Below are 16,452 nucleotides of genomic sequence, written 5' to 3'. Positions count from 1 at the left end.
ACTTGGTTGTGTTAGATTAATAGTTGGACTCAATGACCTGAAGGACCTTTTCCAACCTAAACAATTTTATAAAAAGCATTCAATAAACAACAGCAAGCACAGCTGAAACTCCTCAGTTTTAAAAGACTAATTCCTTGCTTGACACACAGTAAATTGGGAATGGCATCACCATAAAACTGGAAAAATAACCCAGACAAAGCCTTTTGGCCTAACTGTCATTGAAAATAACTACCCTGAAGCTGTCCAAGTGCAAAGCTGACATCACAAGAAAAGTCGTGATCGACCCATGTGTGCATATACATAAAGGATAAAAGCATCACCTGAAATTCTGCTGCTTTTTCATGTTTCTCTGCCCTACATACTAGATGATATTGTTAGTAATTTCCAAGCATGTTAGGGATATTTAAATCGTAAAACCAGCAAAGGGTGAGGAAGAGGCTCTTTGTGTTTCCCACAGTTTAATGTCTTTCTTGATTGTATAATCAAGCTATTTTCAGCTGTCCTGTCAGTAAGGGATTGTCTGTCAGAACCATTTGGAAATCCACCTACACAAACATTCGTGCTGCAGTGGTCTCTCCCATCACAACAGCACTACCTTTTCATTAAGCAAACATTAACAAGCAGTACTTACTGCTTGTATTTCGTGTCGTAACACTCACGGAAGAAGATACTTACTCATCTGACAGTCCACTCCTGTGAATTCCTCAGGACAGGTACAGTGGTACCTCCGATGGCCATGTGCAGGAATGCAGGTTCCTCCGTTTTGGCAAGGGCTGTTTGCACAGTGATCTAGACAGGCCACATAAGAAGTTGTTTTCAGGAGGCACCAGATAAGCCATGCTGTGTTGTAGGAGGTATCAGCTTGGTTCCATGAACCATTTCGGTTCAATGCGCAGTGGGTTTAATATCATTAACTTAGAACAAAGCTTACCCAGCCAACTCACAATGGGTTCGTTTCCAGCTGTATAGCAGCTGTATTTATTCAGCTTTCAAAAAACATGCAGTAAATCACTGAATTGAACCTTCTCCTCAAAGTAACTTGTCCGAAGGTGGCAGGTCGAGGCACGCACGAAGTTGCCAGAGCTGCCACCGTGGTGAGGAAGAAGATGGGACAAATGCCCACAAGATGGAGCTGTGTCTTTACACTGGGGAGGGAAGGCTGCAGCTCTGCCTCTGCCCGGATTACTGCCCTGCATGCTTCTCGCTTCAACATCAATGACCAGGGCCATGCAACTCCCTTTGAAATTACACAAAGGACAACCCTCGACAGAAGAATTTGCTATGGATTTTTGGATTATGCCAAAACTAATGGACAGCTGGAACAAAGGGAAATAAAATAAAGCAAGACAAGGGCATGTCCAAGTAAATCAGGCCAAGCAAGATTAAACTGGATCAGCCTAGTATATCTCTGTTTTCTAAGGGATTTCTAACTCATGGGAAAATATAGTGGGAGAGGAAGGGATGTGCCAGGAAACTCTCTAACTCCTGTGATAGAAGCTTTACTTGGCAAGATGCAATGTAAAAGTCGTAAGAGTCTTGCTGGCCAGGCAATGTTCCTGATTTCAGGCAGTGTTGAGGGATGGATCAGCCCTGAAGTTAACCAACATCATGTTTTACACCTGCTGCAGAGCTGGCCCAGCAGCTTGCCTGCATTCAAATGCTTTTTTAATGCTAGTCAAACTCTGCAAAGGCAACTCTAGAGTTACTCAATCCAGGTGCTCCTTTAGTAGAGCGTGGGACTTAAGCATGGGATACAACATAGAGGAACAGGCACACATATATGGGGTTGAAACAAAGCATGGAAGGTACAGCCTGAAGTTTGCTGCAGTGGTGTAAATGTGAGGCTCCCCCGCATGGATCAAAATATTTACTTCAGAACAGAGTGGTGTAATTGTTATCTGATAGCAGGTCTGGGTGTATTCACTGGTAGTTTCACTGTGGGATAATATCAAGGGTAAACAAGTAAAGGCAGTGACATTCCTGCTGTTCCTGCTGTTATATAGTTATGAAACTTTCAGCGGTGTAATGTTTCCTCAAAGGAAAATCCTATATTTCCTATTCCCATCACATGCAAACCATGACTTGGTCTCCAAAACTATATTCTGGTACAGTGGTGCTCTAGCAGTTTTTTGTACCCCCGCTAAATCTGCAAAAAGCACTTCTAGTCCTCTATTTCTTTCCCAGTCAGGTCCCTACTACATCCCACCCACCTCTCTGCTCTGACATCCCTGGGAAGCTCTGCATCTCTTCCACCTTTCCTGAAGTCCAGGAGCATCTTATAAGCACTTGTAACTATCCATTAACTGGGGAGTGCCAAGTCCCTGCCTGCTCTGCCAGTGCCTAAAGCCACCCAGCATTATCTCCCCACCCGCATGAGTGAAGCACTCCATGCTTGCTAGCAATCACCTTGACTTCAGCTTCACGTCTCTGAGGCCATGCTGAACGAGCACTACTCTTGTCTCCCCTTCCTACCCCTATATTCCCACAAAACCTTTCTGTTTCTGCCACTCTTCTCCCCAGAACCAGGACTGCTCTTCCCCAGAGCCCCTTCTGGGATGATGCCTCTTCCTCTTGCCTGTGCAGCCCACACTGCTCTACTTCTTCTTTCCATATGAGTCCAAATGTCTCTTAAAATACCCACTGTCTGGCACTTTCCTGCCCACTCTGGGCCTCCCTGGGGTTTTGGCCATTTGTCCAAGATTTCCAGACATTCAGAGCAGTAATCCTAACAGAGTGTCCAAAATCTGGAAGTCCCACACATAGGAACATTGCACATTTAAACATATACGTACATACATGCACAGCCCAGTTGGTCCATGCTAGTGCATGGGCAGCTACTACACAGTCTCCACAGGCATCTCTTGGGCAGGAGTGGAGGATCAGCTGGAAATCTAAACAAACACCTCCTGAAGGCAGTGATAAAACTCCCACTGATTTTAGGTGTGGGTTGAACAAGGGCTGCAAATGCCAATACAGCAAGTTCTGACTGCAGAGTAAGATCTCCTTCCAGCAAAGCCTTCCTACCTGAACTTCACTTCATCCTGAAGCTAAAGGCTTTTTGGTTAAACTTTCTCTTGAATTTGGCAGATGCATTTTCTGGATCAATGCCTCCAACACTTGCCTAGCATTGATTTGTAAGCAGATCCAACAGTTTCAAGTTGACTCCCCACGTACACATGGTGTTCTTGGCCTGGAGAGAATTTGTGCTTCAACCTTTGCATTCAAGCAGCTCCTTCCCCACCCCAGTTCACATGCTCCTCACCAATCTCTCATGACCAAAGGATACTCTCTCCCCCAAAATTTAATTTTTTTCTTGTTTTTTAAGAATCTCTAAAGTGATTGAGATTGCCCCAAAGATTTTCTATTTTACAAAACAAAATCATATATTATCCACATTTTAAAGATCAGCATTATTCAGTTTGACTGCTTCTTTTTCCCAGCTATCTTCCCCAGCAGGCAAACTTTCCTCCCATTTGCTTGAAATTCCCTTCAGCTGTTATGCCGTTCCTTCTTTTCAGCATCACTGTAAATCTTTTCTCTTGGATGGTGATCTGTTAAACGTTTTACAAGACCAAATACCATACTTGCTCCTTAAAAATATAAGCAGACTTTTGCTTCTAAATAAATTAACAGCTAAAGAACTTTAATTTAATTTTACAAAATTATTAAAGCTTCCGAATCAGCAAGCAGGGATCTCTTTCAGCTACCCCATCCTTTTTTCTCTTTCCTTTCCTCTCTCACTCGTATAACTCATAAAACCTTTTTTTCCTGGAGAAAAAACAGTAACACTCGCTGACATTAAAATGTATTGACAGAGCATACTGACACTGTTTGCCTCAGCAAGGGGCAGGCTGACACAGTGCCTTTCTTGTTGCAAGCCACCCTATCCAACACTGTGATGAGTAATAGGCAAAAATGAGGCAGCAAGCAAGGCTGGAGGTGGCTGCACATGGGGCTGGCAGTGCAATGGTGATGGGCAGATTGAGGGACAGAGGTGACACAATGCACCCCAGAAATGCAACGCTAGGCTTGGAGAGTTCACGGAAAAGCTAGCCACCACCATGACAGTGTTGTATTGGAAGATTAAAGCAGACATTAGTTAAAGCTTCCAACGTTTTAAGCTCTGGGAGGGCATTCATGAGCCTGACTCTTGCAAGCATAACTGTCTATAAAGTCTAGGTTTATGTCTGACATACTTGTGTTACAAAGGCACATACATTGCTGCTTGGTTCGGGGTTAGGTCATTTGTCTCTGATCTACTGTTAATCTGCTTTAAAGCCAAGCTGGAAAATAATTTGAAGTTGTTAAGTTTAAAGTAATGATGCTGTGCACTGCTTAATTTTAGACTGTCAGCATGATTCAGCTAACGCTGGCTTTTCAAGCGTAGTAGATTACAGTCAGCTTGGTGGTGATACTCCTGACAGGCAGCAAACTCCCTTCAAACAGATGCTGGAAAATGTCCTTCGTTTGAAAGTGGGAAGTGAACATCTAAGGATATCTAGTCATATATCCCTGCCCATGGCAGGGGGGTTGGAACTAAATGATCTTAAGGTCCTTTCCAACTCTAACTATTCTATGATTCTATATCCCACAGACGAGAGAAGATAGGTCACATTTGAAAGTGGTTAGGTGAAGAAAAGAGGAACAGGATCAGCATTTAGACAAAGATCAAAAAAAAAACCTCAGGGGCATGAAGTCTGATCAGTACAACACCAGATTTTTCATTTCTGATCGGTCACTGTATAAACTAGGAGTTAGATACGTATGTTCTTTATAAAATGAGATTCCCCAGCATCCAGCTCATGAAACATGGAGCTGGGGAGACAGAGACAAGCAAGGACCAGCCATCAAGGCACTCCTGAGGAAACGGATGCATGATCCCCACTGAACTGCCTGGGACATGGTGCTTTCACCCAGCGTGTCAATGAAAGTGACTCACATAGAAAGAGAGCTTGCCACAGACCTTGGCTTCCTGTTTTAGACAGACTTTCACAATGAGGTAATTGTCGCAGTGGAGTGTGGTGACCACATGAAGTTATAGCACTGTTCAGCAAAGTAACCCTTGCATGGTCCCTCATTACTCCTGCAATTAATGTGTCTGTCCTCTTGTCTTCTCTGACACAGCCCAAAGCCCAAGGAAGTCTGGTTTTGAAGGTATGCTCTTTAGCATGAGATCTCAAGGAAGCATAGCTGGAAGTGGTGGCTGTGGACTATACAAACCGTGAAGTGTTCCTATACCTTCTAAAAAACTAACTGGTCAGACAGAAAATGCAGCTGATTAAATGAAGGGAAAACTAATACATACATCCAACCTGTGAAGGAGAAGATGATCACCTCTGTGCTCAGCTCCAGCAAGAGTTCAGATTTCTGTGTTGATGTTACCATAATTTCTCCCCATGATTTCATACTAGTCAACAGAAAGTGAATTTAAGACCGTGTGGTATTCAGAATCTCATGTCATGGTTATGTGCAGTCACAGAGAGATCCTGGAAACATTCAGTGTGAAGGCTTGTTCTGTGTACACCAAATAAAAGTAGCACTGAAGGCACTGTCCCCTGTCCCTGTTTACTGCAGGTGGCAAAGGAGGAGCCAGGTACCTGGAGCAACTCATCAAAGGCTTGCCTTACCTCTATGGTCTTTGGGCAACAAAGCACAGTGTCCCCATCTCCTGTCCCGGTCATAGTTATGCGTTGTTGAACACCTGAAAAGAAGAAAAGGTGCAGTTTAGTGCAGCTTTCAACAACCTGGATGTTTGCTCTGAAACTATATGGCCTTCAAACTTTGGCAACCTGGAAGCTCATACTTTTTTTTTCTAATTAGCATCTATTTCATTAAAGCTCTTTTAATATCAGAGGGAAAATAAGGTTCCTTTTGTTAAAGATGCTCTGCCCCATTTCTCTCAAATTAAATACAGATTGAGATGTAGAAGCAGGATCTGAGAGCTCCAATGAACCCTCCAGAAAAACCCAACCTTCTTCCCATTTCTAAAATTAGAAAATGAAAGACAGAAATGAAAAACAAAACCAAAGTAAATAAATTATGTCTCCTTTATTCATTAGAAAACAAGCAAAACAGGAACCAACTTATTTTTGATGCCAGTCTATTATTTTAATAATCTATGGAGGCAAGAGACTGTCCATAGAGAGACTTTTCTGTGGCTTTCAGCAACAAACATATTTTGCACTCAGTTCCTCTAAAGTATTCCTATGTTTTAACTTGCCAGATGAAATGAGGAAATAACTGACACTGTGGTGATTTCCAAACACACAGACAAAACCTCTCCTTTTTGCAGAGCAGTGAACTGAATCCTGCACACCACACTGCCCATGGGAATCCTGCTGAGACAAACTTTGACAACTCTTTATCTGCGCACATTCCTTGCCCTCATCGGTCTGTGATCTCCAAAGCTCCAAAGACTCCAAGGAGCATTAAGTTTAATTCTCCATTTGCAGAAGCAGACTCACAGGCTTCCCTGAGGCCACACAGGGAGTGTGTGAGTGAACCAAGGCAGAACCTTGGAGGTCCACATCCTGTCTTAATGCGCTATCCACCAAAACATCCTCCCTAAAAAGTTCTAATGCAGCAAAATAACTCAGCCTGGAGAAGAGAAGGATGCGTGGAAACCTCATAGCAGCCTTCCAGTATCTGAAGGGGGCCTACAGGGATGCTGGTGAGGGACTCTTCATTAGGAACTGTAGTGATAGGACAAGGGGTAACGGATTCAAACTTAAACAGGGGAAGTTTAGATTGGATATAAGAAGGAAGTTCTTTACCATAAGGGTGGTGAGGCACTGGAATGGGTTGCCCAGGGGAGCTATGAATGCTCCATCCCTGGCAGTGTTCAAGGCCAGATTGGACAGAGCCTTGGGTGACATGGTTTAGTGTGAGGTGTCCCTGTCCATGGCAGGGGGTTTGGAACTGGGTGATCTTAAGGTCTTTTCAACCCAAACTAGTCTATAGTTCTATAATAAATATCACCTACAAGACATTTAAGAAATGGGAGTTTGCTTTATTTAATGTGCCTGATAATCCATTCTCATTATGTGTGTTTTTATCATACATTGAACAGTTGTGTTATCAAATATTTTTTCCCCCTAGGATGTCACAAGCTAGATTGAAATTTTATTGCAGAGCACGTCTACCATTTTACCTGCCCTATTTTGCTTCTTAATTAGATGCTATGTGGCATTAAAAAAGCTTTCATTACAATGGAACATCTGAATAGGCCACATATATTAAGTTTGGTGACCTCAATTATAGACGGTGCAGAAAAAGAAAGGTGCTTGTTTGTCTAGTGCAGATTAACTTGGCATGTACTTAAAGAGGCTGTTTTCTCACAGGCACTAAGGCCTTCATGACTCTTTCAGGAGTTGATGGAAATTTCTCTGTGTTCCTTCATTGGGAAGTGGATTGTGCTTTTTTAAAGGACTATCTATTATGCACAAGGATTAAGGTGAGGAGTACACTAAAAGTGTACTTTACTCAGCATTGCTGTGTCATTGGTGCCAAAATGCTCTCTGACTGAACCCTTCATCTGTGTCAGCAATGAAGGGGAAGGAGAATCCAAACTTTTCCAGCTTTTCTAGTTGATGTAATTATTGATCTGGAAAAGCAGTGTTACACTGGGCAGCATGGAAGAGGCAAATGAAAAAGGTCTTGTATATACCTAAAGAATGCAAGCGAACTCTGATCATTAGGGATTAAAAAACTATTTATATGCAAATTAATACTCTCTGGAGTCTTTCCAGCAACAGCCAAGTTCTAAGCAAATGGAGAAGTCATTTTTTCCCCTTTTAGATGTTTTCTGCTGTTAGAGATTCTGACTAAGGCTTCTTCCACTAGCTTTCCACAACCCACTGGATCTCCTACGCCAGGGTTCTTCACAACCAGTCCCCTTCTTCCCCTCGTCTTGCAGTGACTATAAAGAATTGGTCCTCCCCTGTGATGCCAGACTGCCTCCTCAGTGCCAGCCTTCTTGTATATTCACATAATCCTTTTGCATTTTCCAATACATATTTCTCACTGTCTGGGAAAAGCTCAGCACATCCTCAAAGCTACTTCTCTGGTCTCCCTCCCCTTCTTTTTAAAATGTCTTCTTTGCTGGAAGGCTTATCAGAAACGTGATGATATTTCAGTTTCATGGGAGGTTACCCCCAGCAGCCAGATCAACCAAATGGGTTTAGTATTTCTTTGTGTTACTTGTAAATGGGCCCACTTTCTAAATTTATGAGATAACAAAAGTCTTTACATCAGTCCATTACATAAAATTGTTAATAAAGAAGTGAAAACTTGAACTTATGGGCACTGAATTTATGACACCAGAAAAGGCATAGAATCACAGACCAGTTCAGGTTGGAAATGACCTAAAAGCTCATCCAGTTCCAAGGAACACTTTCCTCTAGACCAGGTTGCTCAAAGCCCCATGCAACCTGGCCTTGAACACTGCCTGGAATGGGGTATCCACAGCTTCTTTGGGCAACCTCTTCCTGCGCCTCACCTCCCTCACAGTGATGAACTTCTTCCTGATATAGAAGTCCACTACTAAGGATTGATTTAAACAACATTTTAAATCCATGTATGACAAACAATATGAGAATTGAGAGATAAATGGTATATTATAGATGAGGACTAGCTGGTAGAGCAAGCAAAGCCTCAGGCCAGAGGCAAACTGGTGGAAGGAAAGAGCTCCGAGATCATACCTGGTGCTCTCACAGTGCTCAAGTTCTGGAGGTTCCCTCAGATCCCTTTAAGTTGTTGTCCTGACCAGGAGATGACCAGACTTTGTCTGAGAGCACCAGAGCAATGACCATGAAGAATCTAGAGCCTGATGCTTGGTATCTCCTGGCTCAACCCACATGTCCTTCTCCTTCCTAGGACTTGTATAAACTTTCTATCTTGTAATCCAGCTGGCCAAAAAGCTCTCCTTTGCACTGTTTTCAGTCTGTGCCAAAATAACTAATCTTCTTAATCCTAGAGAAGATGGTAAGATCATGCCATTCCCATACACACCCAAGCCCACTCAAAACAGCCTGGCACAACAGGGACCTTCACATCCACTCAAGTGCAGGATAAAGCATCTCCAAGGTGTCAGTCAACACCTTCACAGCCAAAATCTGAGCCAAAGTCTGCTCCCGCTATTCCTCTTGTGCAGGATCTCAGGGAACACATCCCATCATAGGACACAGGGGCAGGGCACTGGCAGCATTGCTTCAGCCACTGTTTGGCTGCAACACAGACCATCCTCCCCATTTGCTCTCATTGGTGTTAAACACATTCCCATTTTGTCTGTCCCTAAGCTGCTTTGAGTTTCTGGAGATACCCTGAACTTTAGCTACTGTTACAGCTAATTTTTTCTCTTCAACACAACAGGTGAGTTTACATGACATCTTTATTACCTGTTAAGAGGCCACTAAATAGGAATTTATCTGTGAAGACAGATTGCAATTACAGGGAAATGCAATAGAGGATGCTGTTAAAGGAAGTTTGTTATTTGAATACTGCAATTATTTACTCTTCTTTCCTATATTTTCAAAAATATTTATAAATATACAACTTGTTTATTGCTCTCAGAGAAAGTAGGGAGAGGTTTCTGCAGTCAGAATAGACTTATATTGAAACATTTAATGTTACAAATAGACAAGGTCGCATCTGATTGTCTTTCACATTTAGCCTTTTGAATCAACAGAGAGGCTTTCATTAATGTTATCCAGCTTTGCATTAAGACAGACACTGCCCTGATATGCTTTCTGCTGAAGGACTCTCTTTTTATTGAACTGAATATTATGGACTAGCACACACTATAAGTGTAATATGCAGTATAAGAAAATATATAAGAAAATAAAATACATAAATGAAGGGGAAGAAGGGGAAGGGAGAAAAGGAAGGAAGGAAGGAAGGAAGGAAGGAAGGAAGGGAGGGAGGGAGGGAGGGAGGGAGGGAGGGAGGGAGGGAGGGAGGGAGGGAGGGAGGGAGGGAGGGAGGGAGGGAGGGAGGGAGGGAGGGAGGGAGGGAGGGAGGGAGGGAGGGAGGGAGGGAGGGAGGGAGGGAGGGAGGGAGGGAGGGAGGGAGGGAGGGAGGGAGGGAGGAAGGAAGGAAGGAAGGAAGGAAGGAAGGAAGGAAGGAAGGAAGGAAGGAAGGAAGGAAGGAAGGAAGGAAGGAAGGAAGGAAGGAAGGAAGGAAGGAAGGAAGGAAGGAAGGAAGGAAGGAAGGAAGGAAGGAAGGAAGGAAGGAAGGAAGGAAGGAAGGAAGGAAGGAAGGAAGGAAGGAAGGAAGGAAGGAAGGAAGGAAGGAAGGAAGGAAGGAAGAAAGGAAGAAAGAAAGAAAGCTATTGGAGCAGGCTTAGGCTTACACTATAAAGTCCTGACTGTAGCCTTGTCTTAAAATACAACCTGAGGGCCAAGGACATGGACCCATTAAGTGGATCTAGCACTCTGCTCTGGTCCCCTTTCATTTGCTCCCAAAGAGGAAGGTTACAACCACCCTTCCATCATCTCCATCCCTACTAGCAGCTAGTAGTAGGCAGGAGCAGGAAGGACACAAGCTTTGCCCTGCCTGCTGCCTGCCAGGTGCCCTGGGATCAGTTATTCAGCATCAGTCCAGCACGGGCTAGTTCCAAGTCACACAAAAATGCATGGAGCAGTTTCCCAACCACTATTCAGGGCTCTTTTCCTGGCATCTCTGTGCCTGAAGTCACACATTTGGGCTGCTTTTAGTTTATGAAAGAGTAAACACTGGGCAGGTCGGCTATGGGGTGAAGTGGTCTGTCAAAACCAAACAGCTCCAGCTGTTCTCCTCCTCAAATCTCCACTTGTAAATGGCTTTTAAAAAACTGGAAGCATGGGAGCAAGTTGTCCAAGATCAGCTCTAAAATGTATGTACTCTGACCTTGGATCCAGCCAGTCACAGGTTTTCCTCTTCCTTTTAACATTTTTTGTGACCCAGCTGGCTAAAAACAAATCCACAGCATTATGTATTAACAAGATCACCTTAAACATTGCATGAAATTTAGTGGATCCAAAAGTCAAACTCTGTGACTACAGTTCATCCAAGACAGGATTCACACTGTAAAATTATCCCTGTTCTCTTCCCTTAGCTGAGATATTCTTGAGTTCTTTCCTGGAGGGTTTTCGTGTCTGGATTGTACCTATAGATGTTGGGGAAAATCAGAAGTGGTCTCCTAGACTGAAGCCCTATGTCTATTTGTGTAAGAAGGTATGTGCTGTGTTGTTAACATTACACCAACACTTAAACTTGAAACAGATTCGCCATCAGAAAGATGACACAGATCAGGAAAAAATTAGATATCCCAGTATAAAAAAATGAGATTTCTGCCCTGCATGGATAGGTAAAATTAATCCTATAAAATATTTCCACGCTGGAAACATCCAATCATATGCCTTTCACGTAGTTCAGCTGTGCATATATTTTCACATTACTGGTACCTATATATTCCCTGCTTTGTTGCCTTTGAATTCTCTTAATATATGCCCATTAGATAGATTAATCTGCAAAGTTAGGCTTGTTTATTCAGTGCTTGCTTCAGTAGGGTTTACACTTGAACACCTCTACCCCCAACTGAATAATGAATGCTTTTAACAACTTCTGAGTACATAAAAGAATAACCTTTGCCCAATGTAAGGAGGTCTGACCTTAAACACACTACTAGAATAAATCATTACCCAACAAACAGGAGTTAGTTCTTAGTACTGCACTGTCCAAAAGGGGCCTAGTGCCAATCTGGATAGAAATTAGAGACACGGAGCTCAAAAAATCCACACCTTTCCTCAAAAATCAGATGGTGTCTGCTGCAGTACAAGTATGACCCTCACAAATCAAACAATTCCTTAACCAAGTTCATCTCTTACAGATGTCTGTATCTCTCCTTCAGCAGAGAACTTCTATCAGGTCATTTCATCAGTGCTGCCCTTTCTGTACAAGCTCTTCCCACTCATGTAATTTGCAATTCCAGTATGAAGGCCAAGAAGGAAACATTTCCAGGGTTCTTGAGCTTTCTGTGGCCCTGGTGATCCCATCACTGGGCTCCCTCCCCTCTGAGCATGAACTTGACCTGAAGGCCATGACTATAAGCAAGAGAACAGCACAGTTCTCCTTGGGCACAACATTAAGCTCAAGTTAATTATTCTAAAAGCAAGATTAATGCAATAAAAGGATGACATTTTCCTTTGAATGCTGTCTTCATTTATGAACAATGTTAACTCACCATTTCTTTTGGGAAAGTAGATTTGATAAACACGAGTGATAAAACCTTCCACCGTACCGGAAAGGAAATTTGCATAAATTTCCATCCTCTGTAAACACTGAAATACAAGAATAAAAACTCATCATGCAGTCAAACACCAACCCACAGGTACATCCATTACATGTTATTACTTCAAATTATGAAGTTAGAAATCTTCATGTTTTCCAGCTGTACTTTGGACTCCTGTCTCTGCAATTTCTAGTGCAAAAGAAGAGGCTTAAAATCCCACATAATGACCGAAGCAAGAAAGATTAATGTGCTCTGCAGTAGAATAAAGATATCAGATCGATTCAGCTGAAAATATATTGCAATTGCTGGTACAGCAAATGCCAATTATATTCATTAATTGCAATTATCATTTCTAATTATGTAGTATCATAACAGCATATTAAATCGATTTCTGAAGTAGCATCCTTTCAGGCTCCATATAACATCTGTTTAAGACAATTAAGGAACCAGACAGTACAAACTGAAATAGGAACAGTAGGGAGAAAGAAGGGTTTAAAGGCTGGGTGAAGACAGAGAGTTTTGATCATAGAATCATAGAATCATAGAATAGTTAGGGTTGGAAAGGACCCTAAGATCATCTAGTTCCAACCCCCCTGCCATGGACAGGGACACCTCACACTAAACCATATCACCCAAGGATTCATCCAACCTGGCCTTGAACACTGACAGGGATGGAGCATTCACAACCTCCCTGGGTAACCCATTCCAGCCCTTTGGGATAAGGTGATCCCTTACAATTGGTGAGAAATCAATGGGACCAGTGTCCAAAAGGGACAAGTTTCATGTTCACTGCATCAGTGATGGCAGTCTAAGGAAGGGTGGTGGGAGTCTAGCAGGAAAAAATCCCTCAACATGAGTCTGGAGAATGAGACAGACTGAAGATAAAAGAGACAATGAAAAACTGTCAGAGCTTATTTAACTGTTAAACTAAAAGCAATCAGTTTTGAGAGCCAGGAGTGTGAATGGGAAGCCAACCACTGCCACAGGAGAGAAATGGGGCTTACAAGTGAGCTGGCAGCACAGTGCATTTCCATTTCTCAGTGATGATGTATGACTGCTCCTTGTCCTGAGCTTACCCCTTCCATGATGGCTGGGTCTCCTGCAAACCTTTGAGATATTTGTTAACCCTCATGAGATCAGACTCATCATCTCAAAGAGCTTCTGAGACAGCTATTAGCATTATGGAAAAATTAACCTATTCCTTTATCCAAACTCTTCCTAATCAGTTGGAAATATGATCACTCCATCTGCCCTAACTATCCCCTTATCTGTCAATGAGAAACAGCTACTGCCAGCCCCTCAGCTATCCGTTTGTCAAACCTAGTGTTCATTCTCTGAACTAATTAAGTGAAGGTTCAGATCTACCTTCTCTAATACTGCTCATTATAATGAGTTAGGAGAGCTGTGAAAATACATCATCATCCAGAAAACATACTGCATCCCAAAGGCTATTAAAGATTGTTCTAAGTTATAAAGGCACCACTAGCAGCCCAATTCATGTAATCTTTAAGAGCAAAAACTCAGGACAATAAAAGCTTTAAAACTGGAAGTCTGCAGTGCCCACATACAGCTTAATCAGGCAGAATGCCTGATTGTTTGGTGCCATCAAAACAGATGCAACCCAGCAAATTGCACAGGACTCAAAACCTTCTCTCACCAAAAGATCAGAGCTGTTGTAGAAATTGAACCTACATGTACAGAGTTTATGTGCTTTAAAGTCACAGGGCAGATGCAGCTCTGATTAAAATAGAGGGAGTTGCACATCTACAGCCACACCGTGTTATGAGTGATTGTAAACCATGCCAGCTCAGACAAATTTAAATCCCATCAGCACCTTCCCAGTAATCTGTACCTGAAGGAAAATTACCTGAGATTCCTAAACTAATCCCAAATTCCCCTCTACACAGAAATTAATATTGGCATAACCATTCCATAATCCTTATTCATGTTGAAACAAAGACAGGCTTACTACTGACTTGCACAGCATGGATACAGACAGGCAGATCATTCTTACCGTCATGAAACCTATTGGATTTGACTTTGTACCTTGTGGGTGAGTGAACTCATGTTTTGAGCCTCTTCCTGCCCCAGATTTGTAGTGCTACAAAGAGAAAAAGAGAATGTGGATTGTAAACACAAATTCACTCTGGGAACCATCCTCTAGGGACACACATGCTTTCCAGGGTGCCCTGAAATTGTGTTTCTCCCAATGGTTCCATAAATCTCATTATTTGTGTGTGATTTTCGCTGGGGCACAGTCTGGTGAAAGAGCGTAGATAAACACTGGCTTGTGAAACATCTCTGTGAAACCAGTAAAACCCAGCACAGCACAAAAAAAAGCCAAAGCTCTCCTTCTTCCTATTGCCGAGGGACACGTCTTGTTTCTCCCGGCAGGAAGCTTACATGCATTCTGGAGCCAGTTCACAGTTACAAATTACATCCCAGCATTTGACTTTTCCTGCCACTTAGCTGTAACCCCCAGGGTATTAGTTAAGAAAGCAACCCCTGCTTTATTTGGGTTTGCTGATCATCAAGCGCAGAGCACTGGGCTGAGCTGATTTTAAACCACAGGAAATAATAAGAAATGGTAATATATACAAAGTGCTGCTGCCAGCAAAGGTGCTGACAGCTGAGCCATAGCAAAATAGAAATATCACAAAAAGAGTCAAGGAAGCAGCACATCGTGAACCTAGAACTGAATTGGGGACATAACATGTAAGGGGTAAGACAAATCTGTTGCTAATAAATATAGGGAGGGCTTGAACAGTTCTGAGGAAGAAATGGGTTTTGCACTCTTTGCTGATTATGCCAGCACTGAGCAGACTGCAGCAGTTTTAGCCAGGACCGATCTCTTCCTAGGCACTGTGAATATTCCTCTCTGCTCCCACCCACAATATAGAAGGAGATACTTCTTTACTTCACTGGGATGATTAGGATTATAACATCATTTAATTATATGTGAGCTAATTTCAACCTAACTAGTGAAATAAAGCTAATCATAAAGCCACACAACTGGCGGTCCAGACTATTACTGCGTTGAGAGTCCACAGTGGATGCCAGGCCATGGTGGCATTTAAGCAGGCTAGCAAAGCCAAACCATCACAGCCATGCTCAGCAGTGCTTCACAGACATACCCAAAAAGAGACACGAATCTCACAATGGAAACACTGGAGGCCATGGCATGAAAACAGAGAGGTTTGGAAAGAAGGAGATTTTTACCTAAGCTGGCATCTTCAGTTACCAGGTAGAAGCAGAGTGTGGTGGGGTAGCACCTCTCCTTCCATGCTACTGCAGGTATGTGCTGCTGTCAGCACACTTCTGAGATGCTTTTTCAAAGTGTTTCAATTTTTGTGGTCCTCCTCCCATCTAGTTTTTCCTCCCTAGCAGGGCATGGATGTAAGCTACCTCTTTCACTGCAGATAAGCATGGGACCAGCTCTCCTACAGGCTCCCCTCTCAGCACTGCTGCGAGCCTTCACCTAGCAAATCCTTGGTTTTCATTTGAAGCATTCTTCCTTTCAGTCTGGTCAGCAGCTTCACTCATCCAGCCCCAAGGCAACACTGCCTTGCCAGGCAGCACGTAAGTGATCCACCACTCCAAAACAGAAGAATCAGACTTACCACCCTTGCACAGTCACTGCTCAGAGTCAGAGCCAAGACAACAGTGAAAGGAGCAGAGACTTTCATCTTTGCTGTCCTCTCACAAAGGTTTTGTCTGGCAGAGGGAAACTTCCAAGGCTGGGCTGAGGCAGGAGGGTGAATCAGCAATGAGCTTTTGCAAGAGACTGTGATTTACTTGACTTTAGGGTATTTTAGTTTTCAAAGTAAGCAGAGCTGTTATCGTTGTTAATTATTAACGTCTTTGTGGGTCTTTGTGGGTAGATGGGAATGCCATGTAGCGAGATATTCCTAAACCACAGGGAGTGAAGAGTTTACAAAGTGCCTGACCCTTGGAAATGATCACCAATGTATTCAGTAAGCATTTAAGAACACCTCCAGAGGAGCCAATCCAATGTTGCTCGTAATCACAGACAATTTACCATCCAGACATTTCTCACTTCTTTCCCTTCAGGAGCTAATTAAAAGCATGGTATAGCAATAACAAGAAACTTCAAGCAAGCCCACTCAGGAGATGACATTACATTGCAAAACACGAACCAGATCAATGCCAATATCAGACTCAAG

At 42.9% G+C, this 16,452-nt stretch overlaps 1 protein-coding gene across 1 annotated transcript in view; it reads right to left on the bottom strand.

The window, feature by feature from the left end:
• HGFAC (HGF activator) overlaps positions 1-15,954 on the bottom strand; it is a 42,199-nt gene extending 26,245 nt beyond the window's left edge. Inside the window, exons 1-5 of the mRNA XM_005148571.3 lie at positions 15,889-15,954; positions 14,315-14,369; positions 12,221-12,317; positions 5,628-5,701; positions 676-789 (exon numbers count right to left, since the gene is read on the bottom strand). Of these exons, the coding sequence (XP_005148628.2) occupies positions 676-789; positions 5,628-5,701; positions 12,221-12,317; positions 14,315-14,369; positions 15,889-15,954 (406 nt within the window). The remainder of the gene's footprint in view (positions 1-675; positions 790-5,627; positions 5,702-12,220; positions 12,318-14,314; positions 14,370-15,888) is intronic.
• Between the last annotated feature and the right edge of the window lie 498 nt (positions 15,955-16,452).

The sequence above is a fragment of the Melopsittacus undulatus genome, chromosome 7, assembly GCF_012275295.1.
Source record: "Melopsittacus undulatus isolate bMelUnd1 chromosome 7, bMelUnd1.mat.Z, whole genome shotgun sequence".
Classification (NCBI taxonomy): domain Eukaryota; kingdom Metazoa; phylum Chordata; class Aves; order Psittaciformes; family Psittaculidae; genus Melopsittacus; species Melopsittacus undulatus.
The sequence above is the reverse complement of the archived record's forward strand: the minus strand, read 5'-3'. Positions and strand labels throughout refer to the sequence as shown.